The following is a 24,667-nucleotide window of genomic DNA, read 5'->3' as shown; positions in this document are numbered from 1 at the left end:
GAAATCAGTATCCCCTGACATAGGACTACTCATTAAGAGTGTGATGATTGTTAATTCTTCACCTGGGGCTAAGAGGACATCATTAGATCTCTTTGAAATGTCTCCTGCCTTGATGTTGAATGGGTAACCTAGCAATTTATGATCACAGCCCAGGCCAGTAACACTTTCCCTTCCTGTTCCTCCATCTAGCTTGCAAAATCGGATACTACAAGGCTCTCTCGACAGATTTTGCCTGTGCCAAATGCCCGCCTCACAGCTACTCCATCTGGGAAGGCTCCACGTCCTGCACCTGCGACCGGGGCTTTTTCCGAGCGGAAAACGATGCTGCCTCCATGCCCTGCACTCGTAAGTTCAGCTTTGAACAATCTCTTGCCCCTTTTATCACCCATTTCTTCTCTGTGTCTCTAAAAAGCGTTCTCCTTTCAGTATTCAGCATTCAGTAGCTCTTATGGCCCTTTGCAGATGCAGGTTGCGTTTTGGCTCACCCTTCTGAGTGGCAGTGTTAGTTCTCAGCCCTCAGTTCCTAATGGTGGCATGGTTGTGCTGACCCTTGTGAGCTTGCAGTGTAAATAAATCAGGAGACACAAAAGAAGGACTTGCACACCTTAGTAACACAGGTAGAAGTAAAATACAGGCCTTAGTTCCAGTCTGAGCACATGGCCAGTAGATCACATCACCTTTCATCTCTTCAAAATATCCATATTTGTAGAAATTGTGAAAGCCTTCCTTGTAATGGTATGACCTCAGGTAAACAGGTAATATTTATAATCTCATTATATATCTAATTTGCTTGAAATATAGCTGGTGACCCTTGGAAACTTAAGTGTTCATCTGAAAGGGGTGGTAATAATAAATCTTAAACTTTAATGAAACAACTCCCAATGCACAGTTTATTTTATATATATATTTATACATTATTTCATCCTGTGTAGGTAAATACATCATGTGCAGCAAATGGAATTTGCTTGGATTTTGCTCTACCAAAATGCCTTCATCAGGGAGAAGGAGAGATGCATTGAGCACAGTCACAGGGTTGCTGGATAAACTTCTTGTCCTATGTGTTGGTTAATGGCTCGTGCAGTCAAAGACCTGGGATTCCAGGCATGTCCTGGTGTTAAATTGTGATCATCTAGTTCTTTGGCTTTCACTTTCTTAGGAGCAGAGCAGTTTGAAACAATAAGTGAAAGGGCTGTATTTTACCATGTATTTTATCCATGTGTGGCTTTCCCTGAAAGCTATTGGAAGTGTTTCCAGATTTTTGGAGTTCAGCTGTACGTTTATGTAGAGAAAGTGTGTGTGTGTGTGTGTGTGTGTGTGTGTGTCTGAGTGAGGGAAGGCCGAGATATTTCTTTAGAAACATTTTAATATATTGAGAATTAATTTTGTGAGAGATGACTCACATTTATTTAAACCTTACTTTCTCCCTTACAAGGCAGAAACAGAATATGTCCATAACTAAGTTAGCACTCATCCCTTCCCCACACCCCCTTGATTCCAGCTGTTCTGCAGTGATTTCCTTCTTTTCAGCAGTGAGTTTTGCTGGGTGGTGGTTGAGGAGGCCAGGGCATAGCCAAGAGCAGCTGCTTTTGCTTAGTAGGAAGCAGAGTGGTGCATATATCCCTTGCCAAGTATTGACTGGGAATGGAGCTTAACTGTATTGTGAAACCTTGCCTAAATGGGCAAGAACATGCTTTCTATAATATAATTTACACTACTAGATCTAAAATGTGACCAGTTTGATAGGAAAAATGTCTTTCTGAAACAACAAAACCCTAAATAACATTATACCAACAAAAGTTTTTCAAAGCCCTGGTCCTTGTGAATGATATCTTGACCAAATTGAAATCAAATTAGTAATCAACTGGTTGAATTTAAATAGGCATGTGCAGTTAGTGAAGTAGGAGGAGAGAGGAAAACATTTCCAGATGGGGAAATCGTAAGCAAATGATATGTATGTTTGCTGGTATTGCAAAATGCACCCCTGCAAGCTTAGCCCTTTTTTGCCAAGTCTTGGGTCTGCTGCAGGCACTCTTCTCCAGTCCTGTCTTGGGGGGTCAGACAAAGCTGGAGTTCCTGATCTTGGTCTTTTACCTCAAAAATACAAAGAGGGGAGGAGAACAGGCAAAGGCTGTGGTGCTGGCCTCTGTTTTCATCTCTGCAGCAGCCTAGCAGGACTCTGCCTGCAGAAGCAAGCCAACACCAAAATCCTATGGACTCCTGCTCGTGGAAAACAGGCCTGTCTCTGGAGGTCCTGTTCTGTAGCTTTGAGTTTTCCTGTAGCTGAAGGGCTTTTTTTCTGCAATCCAAGGTGAAGGATGAGGCAGGAGGTGTTCTGAGCTGGCCTGTGGGGCTGCTGTGCCCGCTGGCAGCCCCCTGAGCCCTGCCCTAGCTGTGCTGGAAGGGAGGTGGTGCTGCCCAGGTACAAAACAGGGCTCTGTGGGCTCTGCCTTTGCCACGCTCCCTCTCTGAGTGGCCTTCTGCCCGTGTATCTGGGGCAAGTGACAGCATTCACAGGGCCTCTGCTGGAGGAACACTCTTCAGAAGAAGGGAGACGTTCATCTGACTTTCCTGACAAGATGTGTAGACAGAAGGGAGCATAAACATCAAAGGTGCTTTCAGGTGGATTCAGACTGTAATCAGTTCTTACCAGTTGGTTAAACCGGGTGACAAACCCAATTCCCTTGTGCTGACAGCCATAATAATCTGGCACCTTCTTTGTTCATTATGCTCTCTTTAACTCTGGTATTCTCATTCGGGCCTGCATTTAGTAATCGCTCAGTGTGACGGCACGCTAATGAAGAAATAAAACACAGTATCTGAGATCCATTCTTCTAGCAAAAGGATAGACTCTGCTCCACTGGCTTGTAAAATCAGGTTTCTGTTCACTTGGAGAACTATTAGACCAGGTGAATAAAAGTAACATTGGATAATTTGGAAAGAACACCTGGAATGGTCTGTGGATTGATCCCTTCTTTATTATTACTAAACACTTTTTAAGATTAAGAACTTCAGCCTTCTTAAGATGTGTTTTTGTAAAGCTTTGACCCTTGGCTATTGATTTCCTTTAGTAGTAAACTGGCTGGTCTTGTCACTTATCTTGCCTTCTAGGTTGGGGGAGGAAGATTGTTAGGGCTTTCCATTAGCTTGATTGTGTTAGTGGATGAAAGGGAGTTGGAGAATTCTGCTTACTTTTCCTTTCTTTCGATTCCTAGGATAAGTAACAAAAGCAGTAGCTACTTCCTGGTGTGCTGGCCAGGAGAGGTGCTCCAGAGTTTTACCTTTCCATAATACTACTCTCTGACATCACCATCCCTTGCTGATCTGTAAAAACCATGTCTAATCTCAGCTAAGCCAGGTATCAGGCTCCTAAACAAGTTACTCAAAGTCTGCTTTTAGTATTCTGCTCTATTTTAGCTCTGCTAGAGTGAGTAATTATGTCTGGTGTAAAGTTTGTGCAAGTAAGAGCAGGATGTGGCAGTGTGGGCGTAGAGACAGAGGAGTGGGCTGTGTTGAAGGCCAGAGACTCTGGCATGCACATGTTTACTGGTGCATCTTTCCCCTCAAACTTGCCTCCTGGGGATAGTCATCCATGTGTCACCACCGAGGGGCAGAGCCACCCTGGATCTGCTGCTTTGGCCAAACTTGGGAATTCACACTTTGAGCTCTGAAGCACAGTGGGCTTGTCAGCTGTGTACTTGGGCATGGGATGGGATGATTGACTTGTAATGCACCTGAGCCCAAACCATGGAAAACACAGATGCCTTTCCCTTTCAGAAGCATTGCAAAACTAATGTCAAGGCAACTCTACAGACTTTCATTATATTTCAGTACTTGCAGAGAGGAAGGGTCTTTCATAAGGTTAGCAATGTAATGGAGAATAAATTGCCTTAGCCACACATGAATCCATGAGGCAGGAAAACAAATCAGTCTCAATCATGGCCCTTGTCCCTGAATTCCCTTCTCTGTAAGGAGATATCCTGTGAACTGCAGCCTGGTGCAGGCAGGTGCAGTTCCCACCCAAATTAATGGGCGTTGCTCCTGTGTCCCCACCATTAATGAGCTGGGTTCTCTAACTCTTAACAGACAATGCTCAGATTATGAGCGAGAATGGGACGGTTTTGTATTGTTTATATTGTCTGTTTGATTCAAATTATTAATGATTTTTAATTGGGAGCCCTTTACAAAAGAGAGATTACCATCATGGACTGTCCAGCTTGAAATCTGCCTCAGTAAATGACCCTGAATAATTTAGTCAGTTGTATCACTCAAACAGGGAGTGATGGATTGACTGATATTTTGTCATGGCCTGAAATATTTCAAAAACGGTTGCATTAAAGACAGTTTATACTGGAGAAGTTTGGAAATAGTAAGAGATTTAGTGAGAGGCAAGAGAAGAGTGCCTTAAAAGGACCTTCTCCAGTCTAGGTTATCAAGAAACTGAATAGCCTGACTTCAAACAGCAAACATCACTTACTTGTCTTTACATTCCCCTCTTCTAATTGAATTTAGTGCACTGCTGTATTTCCTTCAGAAAGTATATTGTTTTTAAATTACCATTTCAGTGCTATTACTCAAGGCTCCTGCTTCTAATGCTTTCTGACAGTTATCAGCATAATGAACCATAATGAAATGATGAGCAATCTACAGTGGAAACTCAATGTGAATTCCACTAGAGCTGTGTGACTGTGTTGTTAAAATTTGAATGCACATTAAAATAACACTGTCCTTATTTGTTTCCAAGGTCAAGACTTTAAAAAAGGTCTGAAAGGTCTAAACACTTCAATTTTGTTAATGTTGCAGTCTAATATATACATTTAATGCAGTTTTGTGTTACATTTAATGTATCTCAGAGATAAATATTTGACCTGCATTTTCAAAAAAAGAGTGGATTTACCTACCTAATAACTGTGGCTGCAAATTAATAATTGCATAGGAGCTGATTATTTGAGCACATGCTTATAATGATTGCTTTGGCTCTAAACAATATAAATAAGCAAATGTGCTCTTTTTCCTTCAACTTATCTGGCTCCTTTTCTAAGTTTCCAGTGGGATGTGGATTATCACCGTTGTGGCTGCTAGGAAAAAAGCAAGCAGGATACACCACACACAATTGTGCTGGCTACTGCATTACAGGAGGCTTTGCACAGGCTTTGCAACATTTCAACACTTGTGCTGGCACTACTGCGGTCCTCTGGATCCTGCTCTCTGTAGTAAGAGGTGTGTGCCAGTAAAGCTTTTGATCTTCAGAATTTAAATTTATGACATAATAACTCTTCCACATCTTTATATATATATATGTTTGCACCTTGAGTAAATGATATTGTTCTTAAAACAATCCTGTGATATTGTTCATTATGTACATCGTACATCAGAATGCCTTTTAAGCTGTAGCACAGCAGTTACAAGAGCGGAGGGAACAGTGGGTAGTGGCTGTAAGGAGAGAATGATTTTTCTTCTCCACGTAGGCTGGGAAAATAGACCATCCATCACTGCATCGCTGCCAGACCGAGAGAAAGGGATTGTGAGTGATGGGAATCTCAAAGGAGAAAGCTGTCTCCCCTTGTGTGTGACGGACGGGCTGAAGGAATTGAATAAGAAGGGGAGTGGTTATGGCTTGAAGAGAAGAGACAAGAGTAATTTGACAGTGTGTGTTTATAATCAGTAGACTCGAAATCATCACTCCTTTAAATACAGAAACTGTTTATTAGCTGTCTTCTGATTTTCTGGCCAGAGCCTTAAATTAACAGAGACATTTACTCAATTAAGTGGGGGCTTTGATTTGGTTAGTCAGGACCCAGTTCTGTAGAGTTGTTGAAATAAATTAGAGGGCAAACAGAGTAAGAAATTCAGCAGCTGGGCCAATTACAGAACAACTTATTTTTCTGGTTGGATTTCTTTCCTGTCAGACTGTCTGATAACTTTCTGGTTTCCGCAGTGGAATTCTTTTTATCTCAAAAGAGTGAGTGAACACAGGTGGTATTGTCTGTGTGTCAGCACAGTGCATTCGAGTAGATGTGATAACATGTCTCAGCATACGTGACAATGCAAAATGCTCTTTTATGGCAGCTCTTGGAAGAGAAGCCTAGACCCCAAAGGAGTGGTACCTGCAAACATCAGTTTGGCCATACCTCTGCCAGTGGTAACTGGACCTCTTTGCTTAACTTCTTTAGCCTCTTTAGGAGAGGAGACATTAATTGGATTGTTCTCTGGGTGAAAAGAACAAAGCCTATTGTGAACCTGGTAACCAGGGGACTTTTGGCAAGTAAATAGGAAATTGTACATTCCAGTGAAATGGGCATTTTGTCACTGGCGTTGGTCCAGGATCCCTGGCTTGGCAGAACTCCCGTTGAAGTCAAAGGAACCTTGCCCAAGTAAATAAATGAAGAATTGTTTACCAAATCATTTGCCTTATTATAACCCAGTTGTAAAGCTAACTATGCACAGAGAGGAGAGAAGGTGGAAATGGAGCAGATGACTGGTATTTTAAGTGGCTGCTGCATCTTGCGGCCTGTTGGCTTTGGTCTCATCGGTTGTAAAACACACAATCTGTAATGATAAATGGTCAGGAATAACCAGGCAGACAAGAAGTGAGGGTTGTCCGAGCTGCCTTTGCTTGTGTAAATTAGCCCACAACAACGGGGGACCTGTCCACAGCTGCTGAAAGCAGCAATTAGTGGCAGCAACATACACAATGTCATGGGAAAGTGTGGGCTTTATTTGCAGGCTTAAACATCCAGGACCCAGGTATTTACTGTGCATTAGAACTTTTCTTTCAGATGGTTAGAGATCAACAACAAAGGCATATCTGAAGGGCATTGCAGCTCGCATGCTGAAACATCATTGACAGCTCCACTGCTGTACAGGTTCAGTGAAGCCTTATGAGATGGAAAGAGGAGGTGAAAGTGCTTCCTCTTGAACACTGTGCCTGGCACTGCTTTGCCAGACATTTTAGTCACCGAACTTAAGGAGTTTAAAGACATTGATTATTTAATAATTACTTTCTTTCCATTCTCTCTGAAAATAGTAAACTCTCTATTTCAAGCTCAGCCCTGCCCCCAGGGAGATGATTCTAGGATCATGATCAAATTAAAGAGCATTTATTAGAGTTGTTAAAGGGCATCCATACAGCAGCATCGTGGTGAGGCCTTTCTGAGAGAGCAGCAGTGTGACCCCATGGGTGAGGCTGGTAACACCACCAACAGCCTTAGCAGAGCCCTAGTGCTGCCTCTGTGCCTGAGCCAGCCCCTTCAAAGGCACCTGATGAACTTCCACTGGCATTTCATTGCTCTCTGCAGATATGCTGCAAAGATCTTCGGAAGCGTTCATTGTATGGATTTTTTTTTTTTTTTGTACACCTCTTTATTTGGTCTCTTTATTCTTGCTGTGTTACACACAAGAGCTAGCTCTCAGATCTTGTATGGCAGATGTGCTAAACTTTTCCCTGGTTCTGACAGTGCATTTCTAGTCAGGTTTCCTTGCTATTAGACAGTTGGATGCTTGCTCCCAGGTGCCTGCTGCTCCTTTAACTTATCAAAGACTTTGCTGCTCCTCTGTAGTGCAGCCAAGGCCAAGCTGCCAATTCAAAACAGGCCAGTTCATCCTAGGCTCCTTTTAAACGACGGTGAGTCATAGCAGCCTTCCCTGTTGTACGAATCTTGTTTATTATGTAGCAAATTAGCTCAAGATTTCTGAATACCCTCAGTTCCCTTTGAAATCACGGCAGATGAAGAGGGTCAGTCTCTGGAGCAGGCTCATAAAGAGGATCCTTTTGTCAGTCCTGGTCCAAAGCCCATTGAGGCCTCCTCGTCTGCCTGATTGACTTCGATTAGCAAACACCCATAGCTGATGCACAGCTGCATTTGACAGTATTTTTGTAGGGCTTTCACAGTTTTAGGGTGAAGTTAGCTTCCAACTGTAGCAGGTTAATGTATTATTTTTAATACAGTATTTTAATATTTTTTGTTTGTTAAAATAATTTTGAATCCTTATCAAGCTAAAGTCTGCTTTTTCTGCCTCAAAAAAGAAGTGATATTTTCTTCAAGGAGAGTGCAGGAATGGTTTAAGAAGATTAAAGTCTTTTCTACATGCTTGAGGTTTTCTGATGTCTGGTGGGAATTGCCAATGAAGCTTCCTTCCGATTTCACACTGTCAGGTGAACACAGGCTGAATGCAGTGTGACAACCCACTAGAAAATAATTATCCACTGCCCTGGCTGCAGAGACATCCGTTACCTGCTGGAGAAATGTGCTTTTACACACGTGCCCACGCAGATGGACTAAAGTATTTTTTTAATAATTTTCTCCTTCCAGGGTTCAAAAGTTTCATCCCCCTAGTTACTTAGTCACATACCTTTTAGAAAGCATCTCTCTTATAAAGGAGGTACATTTTAAACACACTGATCTGGTGACTGACAGGATGCTCCTAACAAAGACTTGCCTTCTTGAGGGTATATATTTGAAATATCTCCATTAGCACTTCCATGGAGAGTGTGGGTTTCAGCTTGTGTTTTTAATAGATCTCCTCCCACAGCCAGATCTTTCAAGGTAATAAATCTCAACTATAACACAGGCTAGTAGTAAACAGATGTGGTTACAGTCCTAATACTGATAATATCAGTTCAGTCCTTAATGGGTAATGTTGCTGCCAGAATAATTCACTACCATTGTTGATGGCTGAAGAACTAAGCTGGCATAAAAAAGGGAGCTCCTGAAGGAGCCCTGTGCCAGGCTGTGACAGAAACATGCAGACAGGCAGCTATTTGTGGCTAAGAGAGCGTTATTTTGGGTGCCACCAGGGTGGGTTTCTTGAAAGTGCTAAATTTACTTTAAAGGAACTAAGTGTCAGAACCCTGTGCTGAAATGATTTTGGTTTGTTTTGTGATGTTTTTGTTTTTCAATATAAGAAAATACTATATAAGGGTTACTTGTACCTGATAAAATTGGCTAAACCAAAACCTTCGTCTTCAGTCCTGTGGCCATGGGACCTCTGAGAAAAGGAAAGAGGATTTTTTTAACTTGTGTCTACCTTTGGTGGACAGAAGTTGTTTGCCAAAAATCTGGAGCTGCCTAGAAGTGGGAGTCAGGAGTCCTGTCAACCTGGGTCAGCAGAGAAGCAAGCTGCACGGGCTTTCTTATTTCTTCTCATTTTACAGGACAACAAGGTCACTTGGGAGCTGTTTTGCTGGGAATCATTTCTTTCTCATCTCCGTTCTCTGTGCTTTAATCCACGCCTCCTAACCATACACTGTTGCTGAACTAAATTAACTGGTTTAGTGAAGACAGTATTCTTGATGTCAAACAAGTCTGTCTGGTCTCCTTGTAGAAAACTGTAATTGAATTTACCGCATACACCCACAGAGACTTTGAGAGAAACACCTTGCTGGGCAGATCAGTAATAAAAAAGGAAGATGTAAAACCAGGGATATTAAAACCTCTGTCATAACCATTTAAATACAGTTCCCCAGCACAGTGCACTTACAAGTCTACCTTCAAATCCCAGGGTTATTTTTCAGGGATATTTTTGGTTGTGTGGACCTGTGGGGTTTGCAGCTGTAGGGAGGAAGGGAGAGCTGACTTGGTTGGAGTCTCCCTGCACACCCAACCAACTGTGCCCACCTGCCTGTCTCCCTGGAGCTCCTCCAGCTTCAGGAGCCCAGCTACAGCATGTCCTCTGCCACGGCACTGGATGGGTTTGTGGTGTATGGCATTTATCAGCTGTGCCTTTGTGGTGGTGCTGCACTTGCAGTGCTGGCCTGCCCTGGTTAGACCCTGTCCTTGGGCACGCTGCAGTCCTGGGCTCTGTCCGTGCCCTGTGGTGTGCATGAAGGGCTGGGCATGCTGATCCCTCAGGGCAGCAGGGACATTCACTCTGTTGTAGCTGATCCCCTTTGTGCTCTCTTTGAAATCATTCATTGCTTTGGAGTAGACTAGACATTCTTTCTCCTTGGCAAAATGACTGCCAGATTTGTGAGGCTGAGCCTCCTACATTTGTGCTGCTATCTTTTGGGGACAGGAAGAAAGGGGCTTTGGGATAACGTTCTCAGCTGGATGGCATCCAAACAGCAAACAACCCACTGAATGTTTGGCTCAACTGCCTCTGATGCCCCTTAGTCTTCAGGGAAGCTGATTTAAATGGAAAATACTGTACTCCTTGCAAATAAACAGTTTACTGAGGTGTTATTATGCCCAGTGTTAGTCTGCAGCCTTGTTTGCTTCCCAGCTGTGTCCCCTTGTGTCCTGGGGTGACACCTTGCCATCTGCACCCCACAGGTGCTGCTTCAGTCCTGGAGAGCGAGTTCATTACCTGGTCTTCACTGCGGAAACTGTCTGTGAGTCACTCCCGTGCTTGGACCAGGCTTGATCCCTGGTGTGCATCACCAAGGCTCCTTGAGTGTGCCCACAGAGACCTGTAATCCACAGAGAGCTGGCACACAGGGATCTCCTGTGGTCTGGAAGGAAGGAAGGAGACAGTCAGGTGTTGGTATGTGTCCTTGTCATGGTTTTCACCAGGTCCTTGTCAGTTGTACAGGCGCGTGTGGGAGGCTTCTGACTGGAGAGAGACTTGAGTGTAGGAAGGGAGGGAGAGAAATGCTGATGGATGAAAAGTTAAAATACTGCCTGAAGTTGTAGAAAGAGTGCTAAAATACATCAGTCTTTTTAATACAAGTAGTGCTTATGCTATTAACGTCTTAAAAACTCTTGTTTCTGTGAATGTTTGTTTGACATTGGGTACAACATTGTCCTTAAGACAGGCAGATCTCTCCATCTGTGGATGAAAGACAGATAGCTGTAATGGCTATAGCCTATTGCATCAAGAGAAAGCCAAACAATCTGCATTGCCCAATACATTTAAGGAAATCTAATAGGAGGGTTGAGGAAGATAGCAAGATTAGCTTGATGAAGATTATTTGTTGCTAAACAGACTCTTCAGTGTTTCCTTCAGCCCTGACACACACAGTGAACTGCTCCACCCAGGGCCTTCCCATTTGCTTCATGGCTCACTTGATTTTGATGGGTTTATTGTGAAGCAAGATTTATGGAGCCCCAGGAAGGAATAAAATTGAAAACTTCCGTTCCCTGTGTTCCCACAGGGGGCTCCCCCCTGTCCGTTCAGGGTGCTGGTTAAAGGGGCTGGAGGGGGATCTGGCTTTCAGGGCCCATGATCAAACTGTGTCCCTTTGCAGTCACTGACATGAGAAGACTGAGTGGCTCTGCAGATCCATCCCTCAGATTCTGTTGTCCTGTGCAGGGAAAACAACAGCACCTGCCTTCCTAACATCATAAAATTACTTTTAAAATTAATTTTAAAATTAATTTGTTGTCAGAATTAAAATGTTTAGGTTTATATTTGATTTCCTGTAGGATCTGTCACATTTTCAAACTGTTCCAGGCAGTGTGGCAGTATTAACTCCATTCTTCCACAGTGCCAAATAGCCCATGCAATAGCATGCTTCCATTGGCAGGAGATTTATGAAAAATACTGCAGATCATGGGACTTGTGACAAAATTACAGATGGTGGTGGTGATTCAGAGGCACGGGTCCCTGTCTCCTCTCTCATCTGCCCCGTAGCTAGATTTTTCTGCCAGAGGACACAGGTTGGTGTGAGGGTGATGGTCTGGCTGTCAGGATGCTGTTCCTGTGGGATCCTGCTAGCTGGGTTCATCCAGGTGCTATCCTGGCCCTTGCAGCCTGCCATGGCCCTGAAAGGGTTTGTCTCATCTATGGGCAGCGGCTCTGCTGTCAGACACAAAGCAAATCCTGATCACCATTGAAGGAGCCAGATACGCCCTGTGTTTCAACATCTGAAACCAGGCCCATCAATCTGAAGCTATTCCCCACTCCCTGTGCCAACAGCTCCATTGATGACTATGCTCCAGGAAGAAAAGAAATTGCTTTTCCCCTCACTGTAGTGTCAGCCCACCATTTGGAGACTCCCCCGCATCTTCCTTTTCATGCTGGAGGTGGTGCACTCATCTCTGTGACCTGCAAGCATCTGCTTCCCTGGTTTTCCGCTTCGTCGCATCTCTGTTTAGACACTGCAGTGCCCTGTCCCACATACTAATTACTGACTTTTTGCTTCTGAGGAGCTTGATTCATTCTGGCACATTTTCCCATGTGAAACTGGACCTAGAGCCTTGGAAAATATCTTAATGGACATCAGACAGTCTGAGTTTAACCCCAAACTGGCTGCTGTATCTGAGCTAAGAGGCCCATCTTTCAGACCGCAGCTGTGCAGTATGAACTCTCCTCCCATGGAGGTCTTTACTTCAGGAATACCCCCCTGAAATGGGGATCTTCTTGGCCCTGGCAGAGCTGGTGCTGCATGGGGAAGGAGGTGTTTGCGCTGGCACCACCTTATCTCAGCTCTCCTGGCTGTACTCTGACTCGATGCTCTCACGTGTGTGACTGCAGAGGGTAAACGCTTTAAGAAAACACCCTTTGCTTTTTCTCGCTATCAGGCCCTTGATATTTCCCACAGGAGCAGCTTCTGTTCTGTTTCTTGCTGCTGCCAGGTCCTGACCAGCCTCTGGGAGGACAGCCTCAGCTCCCAGTGTCTCTGGCTGCTGCTCTGGCCAGGGCAGGCCTTCACTGTACAGTGTGCACCTGGGCTTGCAGCCTGCTGAGGCTGCTGCTCCCCCCAGGGGCTTTTGTTGGTTTTCCTGTTCCCTTGGCAGTGCAGAGGGACAGGTGTTGTCACCTTGTGCACCTGCCTGCCCTGAAGAGGGCCCAGGTGTGAGGCAGTTTGGGGAAGTCTGGGGTGGAGAGAGTTTGGTTCAGTTCCTGCTCAGCGCTGCCGCTTGAGTTCACGATTTCAGGAGTGTCTTCCACCTCATTGCACTCAGAGTTTGTTTTTGAAAAGAAAGCTCATGTATTTGCAGGCTAAGCAGAGACCACTTTCTTGTACCCAGGGGAGCCGGCAAAGCCAACTTTTGGGGAAAGGAGAGCTGGTTATGGGACAGAGGCACTGGGCTGGGAACTGGGACAGCTTTAACTACTGTCCAGATGTGCAAAGCATGTCTTGTCTGCCCTTGTCTTACCACATCTCTCCCTGCCTCCATCTCCACATGATGAATAGAGATTAAAACCAATTTCTTCCCTTTTTCTTTCTCGTCTAGTTTTTGGATCAGGAAACTTCTCTTACTGTGTTCAGTAACTGATCTTTGAGTAAAAGGGTTTTGTCCTTAAGAGTTCAAAATGCTGCCAGTGCATAAATAAAAGCCATGAATGGCAGCCTGGTGGTGCAGCAGGCAGGAGGGCTCTGTGGCTCAGGGGCTGGACTCAGCTCTCTCTTCTTGCAGTAATTCTACCTGTCAAACCTGATTAACTCAGAGTGTTTCAAGGGTTTGGCAAGAAGGGAGGATTTCCCTCCTTTCAAAATAAATATATTAATTTTGTATTTTTGAAATAAACATGGACAAAAAATCCTTGCTTAGCTACTCCTGCAACAGAGACCTTTCATTTAGGTACTGAAGATTTATTTGTCCTCTGTGTCATTTAAGATTCTACCTACCTCTCAAAATAAAAGTTCTGTCTCCCATTGGGCATGTGTTACATCCTGGTGGCTTCAAGCACAGACCTGAGGATGCAGCTCTCAAAACCTTGTCCCATGCAGCCTGTTCAGGCCTCAGGCTTCGAGATGAACCTGATAAATTGAGGAGGGAGCCACAATTAATCTTCCCCATAGTCATCCCTTAACAGCTTAACCTTTTTGCTGTTACACTTGATGAGTCACTTTGTAATTTCAGTAGAATTTCATGTTTTCAATGTATTTGGTTCCTGTCTTACCACGATGACTGTTTTTCTGCCTTTGGCATATGAGAGATTATGACTTACTTATTTATACACTTAATGGAACTGTTGGTGCTGGCTGATTCTTTTTTGCCAGATTCATAGTTTCATCATGTTTAACAAATTTGCCAGAACTTTCTCCTTTCCTTCCTTTTCTGAAAGGAGATCTAGTCGAACTTCTTTTGAATTGCAACCATCATTTGACGGTTTTTTGATGAAACTTAAAAAGTTTTCATGAGCTTTCTTGTGTCTTGAATTTGTGGCTTTCTCCAAAATTATTTCCAGTATTTTTCTGCTAATAATATTTGTATGTAAAGCTCTGACTATCAGTAGTTACTACGCACAGGTATTTTTACTGTGTTCCGGTTTGGATTGATACATTTTGCAATCTTCATTCTCATTGTTTCATTTCTGTTTGATGCAGTGCTTACCTACAGCCCCATCCCAAAGCACTGTGTGTGTCAGAGTAGCTGTGTGCTCTGCCCCAGAGCAGGCTGCCTGCTGGTGGTCAGGGCAGCTTCTTGGGATGGATCAAATACCCATCTCTTTCATGGCTTCACTCTGAATCATCTGCCTTAAATTTAAGGGTACAAAACGTGTGTCTCAACTATATTGAAATTAGATTAAGAGTTGCAGGATTAGCTGTTCTGCATTTTTAATTTGCCTGTGGGTTTGGGGCCTGTGGGGATTGAAGCACATAAACAGGATTTGTGCCTGTGCATTGGTCGGCGCGAGGCAGGGCAGCGCTGGCGGCAGCTTGTCCTCTTGGGCAGGGCTGGCCAGGGCACCTCTGGAGAGGGGCTGGAGGGGCTGCTGCCTCTGGGCTCTGCCCTCTCCTGCCCACGGAGCTCCTGCCTTTGCCTCTGTGCTCTAATCCCATGGTCCCTGTGCTGGAACCAGCTGGGAGCTCTCCGGCAGCGTGTTTATGGGTCTTGAAGTCTCCCGTGCCCATGGTGGAAAAGCTGACCGTGTGTCTCAAATCCAGCCTTATTGCCGTCTGGTCTCTTGTTTCTGACCAGCTTTCTTTTATCAGCTCTTCCTTCAGATGCTCACCATATTTTCCTCTCCAGTTTTTTCTCCAGCACTCCCCTGTTGTAAACTTTATTTTCCATCCTTCAAAGCCTTAGTTATGTGTGTCTGTCTTTCTATTCACATCTCCATCCTGCTGAAATGTCATGTTCAGGTCCCTACTTGATGAGTTTCAGTGTTCACGGAATATAATTTGACATCAACTTGTCTGGAAAATAGTGTGTTTTTCATATTCCATATTTTTTATATTTTATATTTCATATTTTATATTTTATATTTTTATAAAAATATAAAAAGATAAAGTGTAAAAATATAAAAGGAAAAAGATATAATGAGATATTTCTATAATAATTTCAATGAGAGTCTGCCTGTAGGTAATGGGAGACCTTGAAAATCTCAAGTGAAGCAGAAGTTTGTGCATTTGATGCTTTGCTTAGGAGATCATGGAAAAAATGAGTGTAAAATATGTAAATTTAACTTTTTTTATAACAAGTATAAAAAGTGAAAGGGAAAAAGTCCCACTCCTGTTTAATTGCAATACTGAGCTTTCAGGCTCATTTAGAGCTGGAAAATACTGTTATTTCATCAGATGAAGAGATAAGAGTTTGACTTACTAGTTAATTTTTTTTTCCTTCATTATGAACACAGAGAAGTAAAATTCTGCTTGGTCTTTGCTGTCCTTAAATGGGAGTTGCAGGGTCTGGGACCCTTAACTCCAATGTAACTATGTAAGCTTTTTTTTTTCCCCTTAACTAAAACCACGTGGACTTTGTCTTTTCAGGCCCTCCATCTGCCCCCCAGCACCTGATTTCCAACGTCAATGAGACCTCTGTGAACCTGGAGTGGAGCCCCCCGCAGAACAAAGGTGGCCGGGAGGACATCTCCTACAACGTGGTGTGCAAGAGGTGCGGGGCCGGCGAGCTCAGCCGCTGCCGCTCCTGTGGCAGTGGGGTGCACTTCAGCCCCCAGCAGAACGGCCTGAAAACCACCAAAGTCTCCATCACTGACCTCCTGGCACACACCAACTACACCTTTGAGGTCTGGGCGGTGAACGGAGTGTCCAAGCAAAACCCCAGCCAGGACCAGGCTGTGTCAGTCACTGTGACAACTAACCAAGCAGGTAGGAGCATCAACAGCCATTCCCTTCCCATCCCTGCTGCCTGTTTTTTAGGAAAGCTGTGATTTCCATTACATTTAGCATTAGCAAGTGAATGCGAGGAGCCCTAAGATGTGTAACTGGGTCAAACCCTTATTTTCTGGTGATTTATACGGGTAGTTTAAATGCTTGAGAGGCAGGGAGAGAGAGAGGAGGGTTTGGAGGCTGTGTCTGGGAGCAGGCTGTGCTGCAGCATGCGGGCAGGACGCTGGGAGGCATTCTGCAGAAGCACAACGGCACGGCTGCCCTGTTCCCTCCCTGACCCACCACCAGCTCTGCTCTTTGCAGGGGACACCCTGTACAGGGACACAAGGATGTCCTTGGTGTCTGCAGAGGGCAAAATACGTGCTGGGGGAGGGCAGGGTTGTGCTCCTGCCCCCCTTGAAAAAGGGCTGTGTAAGATTCAACGAGCGGAACGAGTGGGCGCCCGCTTGCCTGCCTGCTCGCTCTCCTCTCCTGGAAAGTCAATTAGATTCTGTCCCCTTGTTAAATAAATACCTCCTTAACCTGCTGCTGATAATGTTTCGATTGATCAGAGCTGGCATTGCTGTAGAAATCCTATATGAGCTTTCAACTTCATGCTGACTGATTTTTGCATTTCATTCATCTGGGAGGGTGAAATACTATTTCTATGTATACGAGATTATTTCAGATACCCTGGGCAGCTCTGCTTTTTTTTGGTACCCCATGCTTGACCTAGTAAGGGCAAAGGCTGCAGCAGCAGATTGCCATTTCGTTTTGATGCTAATTTGTTTGATCTTTTTCTTTAATTACATGAAAACATTTCTTAGTTTGCAGACAGCTAGGGTTTAACGCGCAGGGTTCCAGTTGAATTTTTAATTTAATGCACAAAATTATATACATTTGAATATGACACTCTTCTAAATGCAAATGAGATATCCAGACTGTCAGACTGGCTACAAGACCGTCAAACCTGTTATCTGATGGCTCAGGGTGCTGATTGCCTTCAGGTCCCACAGATGTTGCAGGCATTCAGCACCTCAGAGCATAGCTTACAGGGTATCATTTATTAGCAGGCTTACGGTGTCTGAGACAGTATTAATATTGCATATTTTGATAGTACCAGACCATGTAAATATTTTTAATTCAGTTTCCTAGTATGTGTGTGTGAAAAGCAGGTAGGCATAGTCTAAATCTGGAGATTTTAGCTGTAGTCTGGGACATGTCAATATTGCCAGTGAGAGATAGGTTCAGTTTTGCAGTGACAGTTACAAGCGAAATTGTCAAGTCCACGCTGAAGCGCCTTTGAAAATCTGGTCCCGTGTTTTTTGTTCTTCATATGCAGTTGACAGCATCCCTTTTAAATTATGATTCAAAAATTCAAACTACCACTTTGCCTAGTGAAAAGAAGACTAATAGAGAGCAGGGGCTATTAGGGAGTCTTGGGAGAAAGCCTTGGGAGACTGCTGTCATACGCTACACGAAAAGAGAAGGTTGAGAACAGCAGCAGGGACAGTGTTTTTGTGCTATGAATGCCTAGCAAAGAGAGTATTTCTGACTGATTTTGGCATGTGTAAGGATTAGTGGATGCATATATGCATGAATAAGCGAGCAGGATCCATCTACCGTGTGAAAATTCTACCATCTTATGCTTTTATATGCAAACCAAAATCTGATTGAATATGCAAATAAGAATTGATTTTGTTTATTATCCATGAGTAGTATTCTTCCCATCGGGAAATTTGTATTTTTGCCAACATTTCCAATTTCAAAACATGCCCAGTTTATCAAATGCATCAGAAGGACAGAGAAAATTATACTGGTATAAATGAAAATTAACTCCAAGGTGCAGTGTTCTCCTGTTCTTCATAGAACTTTGTGGTTTCTGCTTCATATAAAATCTAAATAGAAATGTGTGGCCTAAACCTACAGATCCCAGCTGAGATAAATAGCCTTACATATGCAAATAATCCCATTGATTTTGGTGAAACTGCTTGCTTGAGTAAAGGTTTGTAAAGTTAGACCCTTGGGTTTTACAAGTACTGATCTGTTTAATCATTGTAAATGTGTGTCTGGGGTGCATTAAAATCCTTGTGCCACTAATTTTCTTTCACTATATTTCATTATAAAGAAATCATGGCATGATGGAGCACTGCCACAGGCTTGGTTTTGATCTTGCACCTTTCTTATACTAATGTAAAACTGCCTTGGTTTCTTTAAGGCAATTCAAAATTCAGATTAGAGCCAAGCTCCTCCCTTAATAACACTTCTTCCTAAACTTTTATTAGTTTTACTAATAAAAATGAAGCCATGTCACCAACACTGAAAATTTGTAAATTACTTCATTGGTTGTGCTCTCTGTGCTTGTGCTTCCCAACACTTGATAGAAAAAAAAAAAAAGTTGTCAATATGGGGAGGTTTTTTTTAAAATTCTTTACATATGATCAGTGCTTTTGTGTTGTCTTCTGGAGAATTTGCTAGAACTCTTTGCAAGAGGTACATCTCTGAGTTAAATTCAGTAGAAATGATCAGTATGCAAGAGACAAGGGAATTCTTCCTCATAACAACTCGAGCTTCCAAATGTGCAACCATATAATTTGAAGAAAACAGGCAGACATTTTTGAAGCAGTTTTTGATGTGAGAATCAGAAATCTGGGTGTCTGTTTGCTTGCCTTGGTGCCAGCCCCTGTGGAAGGTGTGCATTTGGAGACAGGGAGAAAGCAATGAGAAATCACTTGTGGTATATTCAGCACAAAATTGATGGAATGCATTGCAATGACATAAAAGGTGCAGTTGAAAAGCACAGGTGGGTTTTTGTTTGCTTTTGTTATTTTATTCCTGAGATAATGAAATGAGGCAGTTTACTTTCCACTCTTGGTTTAGAAACTCTTTTCAGTTTCCAATACTATAGAAAAGTCTTTAAATGAAAATAAGATTTGCCATTCAAAGGAGGATCAAAAATAATTTGAAAAAGTATTTTTTTCTGCTTCTTTGGAAAAGGTATTGGTTTTTATAGCTTGCTTTAAAAAAAAAGAGCTAAATTTCAGGCTTTGAAGCAAGTAAAAATTTCCATCTCCTAGTGAAATACTTCAGTGTTGTGATATTTTAAGAATTTTGAATTAATTCAGCTCATTGTTCTGCATCTTTAGTATAATTTTTTTTTTCTCTTTTTTTTTTTTTTTCTTTTAGTTAGGAGCCATTACTCTTTTCCCATGTGAGATTTAAAAAGTTAGAAAAAGCAAGGCTGGAACACTGAGCACCTGAAACTTGGAGCCAGTGTCCTTAGCAAAATGAGAGCTGTAAGTGCTGATATTGGGGGTCTCACCACCAGCAGTGGTGGCTTTTGGGCTTTCAGTTTTCAGTGAAATTAAATCAGCACTTTGACCATCTTTAAAAAATTGTGAAATGATTTGTGGAAGAGATGCAGTCCAGCAATTCTGCTAGGAGAAGCTAATTTCAATGAGGAACTCTATCAGGCTGTTGACTGAGTAGCTCAGAAGTCTCTGGGCTTGTTTTTTTTGGGTTTTTTTTTTGCTAAGGATAATGCTGCGAAGCTGTTCAAAATTAAAAGTAAAGCTCTCAATAAAGAGATCTTGTTCACAGCATGCAGGAAGCTTGTGTGGTTTTTTCGAAGAGGCGCTGAACAGTTTATATTTTTATAAAGGATTAAACAGCTGAGCTGCTCGGGTCTCCAGCCTGCGAGGCAGGTTCCCTGCTCAGTCCCTCTGTCTGCAGTGCCACGGGGACAAGGCTTTGCATGGATGCTAAAGGCATTCTCAAGGCAGGGCAGCAGTGTAGGGGGCAGAGCCTACACAGGTCTAAATGAGATTTAAAATCCAATTTTGCTATCCTGCTTGCTTGGCTCTCTTTGTTTTGTTTGTGTTTTATGAGGGATGGGTGTCCTGCATGCTCCTTTGCTTGTTGGAGTTTAAGCAGTTGATATTTCTGAATAAACTGCCTGGTGGTTTGTTACCTTGTTAAGTTACCTTGGGCTCTGTGTTTCTTTAAATGGATGGGCAGAGTTGGATGGATGCAGGATGTGCCCATTACTATGAGAATACAGTATAAATAAACTTACTCCTTCTCCCGTTGCATCACCCTGGATGTTTTCAAGCAGGATCCAGGAATAATCTTTCTTGGGAATATCTCAGGCTCCCTGTCCCGGTTATTCCCCCTCCTGTTGTCACTCCTCTGCCCAGCCCCTTTGTGCACTGTGTTCCCTGGTCTCAGAGTGTCTCATCCCTGGGCAGAGCCTGGCAGTGCTGCAGTCCTTTCCCCCAGCCCCACGCTGTCCCTGAGCCCTGCAGCCCTGCGGTGTCCCTTTCCAGGCAGGAGCTGAAATGGGTCACAGTGCCACCAGGGTTTCAGCACCCCCAGGAAGATCCATGTGAATTGAGTATTCTTCTGGGCAGGATGCAGTTGTGGTGAACCCAAAATAGTGACTTTCAGCACAGGGAAGGGAAATGTCAGCTGTTACTCAGTTTTATTTAGCATTTAGGTTTGTTTGTTGTTTATGTTCTTAATTCCTTTACTGAAAAGGAAAAAAAAATTCAAACCTGAAATATTCCAATCTTGAGGATGATGGTATTTTAAGTCAGAAATGGCAGGGGTAGGGGTGAAAGAAGTGGGAGTTATGACTCATAAGTTCTACTGGACTTTTTGGTAGGGGAATATATATTCCCATTTTGCATTTTGGTGGGTCTTCTTTGAAAGCCCACGTTTCCTTTCAAATGCTGATTAGCATTCCTCACGTGTTGTACAGAACAGCACAGAAAATGCATATAAGGTCTTACATTATGCCAGTGTGGTTTAGCCTGTGCTGAGCTGCATTTGCAGCCAGTAAAAATTCATGGACATACATTGCCCTTGGTCAGTGTGCACTCCTTGTGTCAAAAAAATAATAGTTGCTCAGGCAGATCAAAAGCAATGCATGCCAAGGCCAGGAAAGCTCAGGATTTTAGTATTTTCTTTTTAATGTACTATTTTCCTGGATATTTATAACTTACCTATAAAGAATTGCTCTGTAGTGAAACATCAAAAGACACTGTTAAGTAGATTTCAGTCACAGAGCTTTCTCTAGGTGTCTGCGTGAGCACCCTTAAACTACTACTGGAAAATAAAATTAACAGTTACTCTGAAGGCTGATCGATCCATCTGATTCTTTAAGCTCCCTCATGTTCTTTGTGCATTGTCCTGGTTTCTGTATAAGTAATAGTGAATCACTTCTGTTTGCTGAGAGTGAACATAACATTTTTTGATTTTGTGTGTGGTAATATTTATGTGCATATTGAGAATCTTATTGATAGGGAGGTGCTGAAAGAAGTTAATCTTGATTTTAAAAATCACAAGGTCTGTAGTCATTCAGATTAATAGTTTTATGCTCAGCTCTTACAAAAAATGTTATTTTTATTAATGCAGTCCTGGTGAAGAGCTGTTTATTGTTGTGTTGAAACATGATTTTTGAAGGGCTGTATAACCCCAAGGAAGACTTCATTTCCAAATAGCCAGCAAAGGCTATTTTGAATGTGAGGACAGAATTCATCACACACTCGTGTCACAGTTTCACAGACCTTATGAAATAGTGTAAGCTAAATAAGTAACTGTGTGTGCTGGCCATCCCCCTTGCCTGGTGAGGCTGTTGGGATGCTCCCATTCCATGGCAGGGGGGCTCTCCAGCCCAGCCCCTGCCTTGCTCCCATGTGGGGATGGGGCCGTGCTGGTGGGATTTAGGGCTTTGTGGAAGCAAGGATTAAGGTGCTGGGCCAGGCTATTCCTCAGGAATCTTTGGACCTTTGGAGAGTGTTGAGGTGACACCCAGCTGGATGGCCCAGCCTGGGAGAGGTGCAGGAGGAGTGAGTGAGTTGGTGTCTCTGGCCAGGCACTCCAGATGCTGGGCACAGCTGGTCTAGCTGTCCCCTTCACAGGCATCCAAGAGTCAGTTTAGGTTTTTTATTTTTATTCTAAGTACTTGCTACGAGCACAGTCCCACCCTTTCCAGTTACTTGTTCCCCACAAGGAATACAAATAGTCTGTTCCAGTAGTCCTTTTTCAGGCACACAAACCCGTGAGGAAAATCATGCACGTAGCTGGGTGTGTATAAACAGTCACAGCACCCTGGCCACCCAGTTCCCAACCAGCCTGATTTAAAATAATCTCTTGGCAAATATCTGGATGCATGCCAGCTGTCCAGAGCATGGGAAGTGTGTGTGTGTAATACTACTGGCTGCGTTCATTTTTCTTTAAAATGTCAGGGTAATGGGAAAAGGGAGTTGCAAAGGGGTGTTGTTACTTTGCTTTAAGGTGTTTGTAGTAAGGATGATAGACCAGCAGTCTCCTTATTCCCCAAATGGAGCTGTGTCAAGCCTGAATTCAGTAGGCTTGATCTGAAAATCAAAACTAGTAAGCAAGGACTTGGAAAAGGGGTGATCCATGAGCGTGACACTCTGAGTGATTTCTTACAGCATCTTGCAGAATTTCAGGGTAATTATATACAACTTTCTCATTTTGAATCTAAATGAGTGGGGTTTCTTGGGCTTCACATTTTTCTGCCAGACATGAGCAGCAATCCCCCCTGCACACACTTGTTCAAGCAGGAGGGTTGGGACAAGCTGCCCACTGCTGCTGGGCTTCACCTGCCCTGATGGGTGAGGTGACCTGCCAGGATGTGCAGGACAGCCACCTGCCTTCTCTTGCCCTGCTTTGGCTTTCAAAGCCAAACACAAACTGACTTGTCTTTTGGCTTTGGACATCTGGAGTTTTACATTGAAAGGAGATGCTGCAAAGACTTCTGAAGCAAACCAAATGGTGTATTTTGGGAAACCATAATCTTTCAAATATTAATGCAGTGGGAGATGCAGAAAGAAAAATGATCCTAGCGCTAGAAATTTGGGAAATGTGTGGAACTGAACAGTGGGGAATTATTTTTGAATGGACAAATTTCAGCACTGAGCATGAGATTTCTCATAGACTTGAAGATGTCATGTGCTGACTGCCTCAACTTTCTTCTACTGCACGTTTAATTACGTGTGTAAGTTTAAGTGTCTGAGTAAGGAGCTTCTCCAAGCTGGCAGATGCAAGTGGGAGTTTCTTCTTAACAACTCTGTGTTCTTGCAGAGGCTTTAACTGATGGTCTGTAATAAATGTGCAGTTATAGGCATACGTGCTCCCATCTTAAAAACAAAACTGGGAAAACTATTGTTGAGAAGGATTAAATTATTATTTTAAGGTAACTGCAGCATTCCACAAAGAAATAATAATTAAAATAACAACTGCCTGCTTTCTGGCAAAGCTGTCTGCACCACCCATTTCCATGAATTTGTATTCAAGGTGGGGGATACAAGTCTTGGTCGGAAGGGGAAAAAAAAAAGATCCTTAGTAAATAACCAGCTTCAGGGTTCAGTGAACAGCTTAGACAAGCTGCATGTCAGATAGAGCCAAGATGTAATTGCAGCATTTAAATAAAAGTTTGGTCACATTTTTTAAAAGATCTTGTGGTTTGCTCTGAAAAATGGAGGTTAGTTACACATCCTCCTGGGGAAAAGAGATGCTTAATTTCAGCATTGGGTAGTGTTGATCATATTTAAGTTGTATAAATTTACTTCAAGGAGGCATAAAATTCTGGTCTCAGTGATGTTGGTACAGATGAATAGTTACCAAACTGACAGAGATGGAGATGTGGTCCTGCAGCTTTTATTTGCCCTGGACTATTTAACTGTGTGCTCACTTTCCCTGGCAGCACACTGACGTTTCCCATTCATGGAGCTTGACGATCGGTGTGAGCACTTCCCTTAAACAACTGGCACAGAAATATTTTCATGTGGAAGGAGAATTTGCCCAAGAATGTTTGTGGCTACTAAATGTTTAGATGGGCTTCTAAATTCTCTAGTTGTTTTTGCAGCTGACTAAATAAATTGGAAAGCAGCCAGAGAGACAGCAGAGTCCAGTCAGTAGTTCAGCAACAATAAAAGGCTTCGGAGAACTTTATCAAAGCTTCCATTAACCCCCTGCTGATGTCCTCAAACAGGATTTTTTTGAGAGTAGAAACACAAAAGCTAGGCTGCACAACTGCCCCTGTGTGTCCATTCACAGTTTTTAAATCCACACAGTTACTAATTAAAATGCCACGCAGAGTAGCACAAATAAACATCACTAGTCCCTGAAGCCCAAAAGTTCCTGCATTGGCTCATAGTTTGGAGGGCAGGATGCTGAGCTGACCCCAAAGGGTGGGTGAAGCAGCCCATTCTGCTTCAGATATTCTGTCCTTGTGAAATGTGTGTCAAGTCCATCCATATGCATGAAATCCCACTCCCAGGATGCCATCCCAAGGCAGCCCGTTATATTTTATTTATATGTTGCATAGCATTGCGCTAAACCGTGAGAGCTAAATAGAGCTGTGGCATGCCTGCTTGGCTCCCTATAATCATGTTTGCCAGATTCTGGTGGACATCAGAATGCTGAGCACACGAGTGAATACTGCTTCTTTCATTGAGAAATGTCACTTCAGCTTTAGCCCCACGTGTGAACTGGTGTGCAGGGAGCGCTTTATTATCGTGGCAGGGCTCCAGTGGGCTTCCCCTCCCAAACAAAGTGGGCAAATGCGGAGCCTCTCTCTGCATCCACTTGAAGGATTTCATGGCGTCTCCTTAGATTAAGGTAATCTGCCTTCATTACTAAATTCAAGAACCAGAGCCCCAGAAATTCGAATGCACTCTGAGAATGGATTCAGGGTCTCTG

General features: G+C 43.2%; 1 protein-coding gene across 3 annotated transcripts in view; it reads left to right on the top strand.

The window, feature by feature from the left end:
- The window catches only part of EPHA4 (EPH receptor A4), a 105,942-nt gene that overhangs the window by 41,181 nt on the left and 40,094 nt on the right, over window positions 1-24,667 (top strand). For 2 of the 3 annotated variants that reach the window (XM_058844034.1, XM_058844033.1), the window contains exons 4-5: window positions 190-345; window positions 15,599-15,937. In XM_058844034.1, the coding sequence (XP_058700017.1) occupies window positions 190-345; window positions 15,599-15,937 (495 nt within the window). The remainder of the gene's footprint in view (window positions 1-189; window positions 346-15,598; window positions 15,938-24,667) is intronic. The other variant, XM_058844035.1, reaches the window with a different exon arrangement.

The sequence above is a fragment of the Poecile atricapillus genome, chromosome 8, assembly GCF_030490865.1.
Source record: "Poecile atricapillus isolate bPoeAtr1 chromosome 8, bPoeAtr1.hap1, whole genome shotgun sequence".
NCBI lineage: Eukaryota > Metazoa > Chordata > Aves > Passeriformes > Paridae > Poecile > Poecile atricapillus.
The sequence above is the reverse complement of the archived record's forward strand: the minus strand, read 5'-3'. Positions and strand labels throughout refer to the sequence as shown.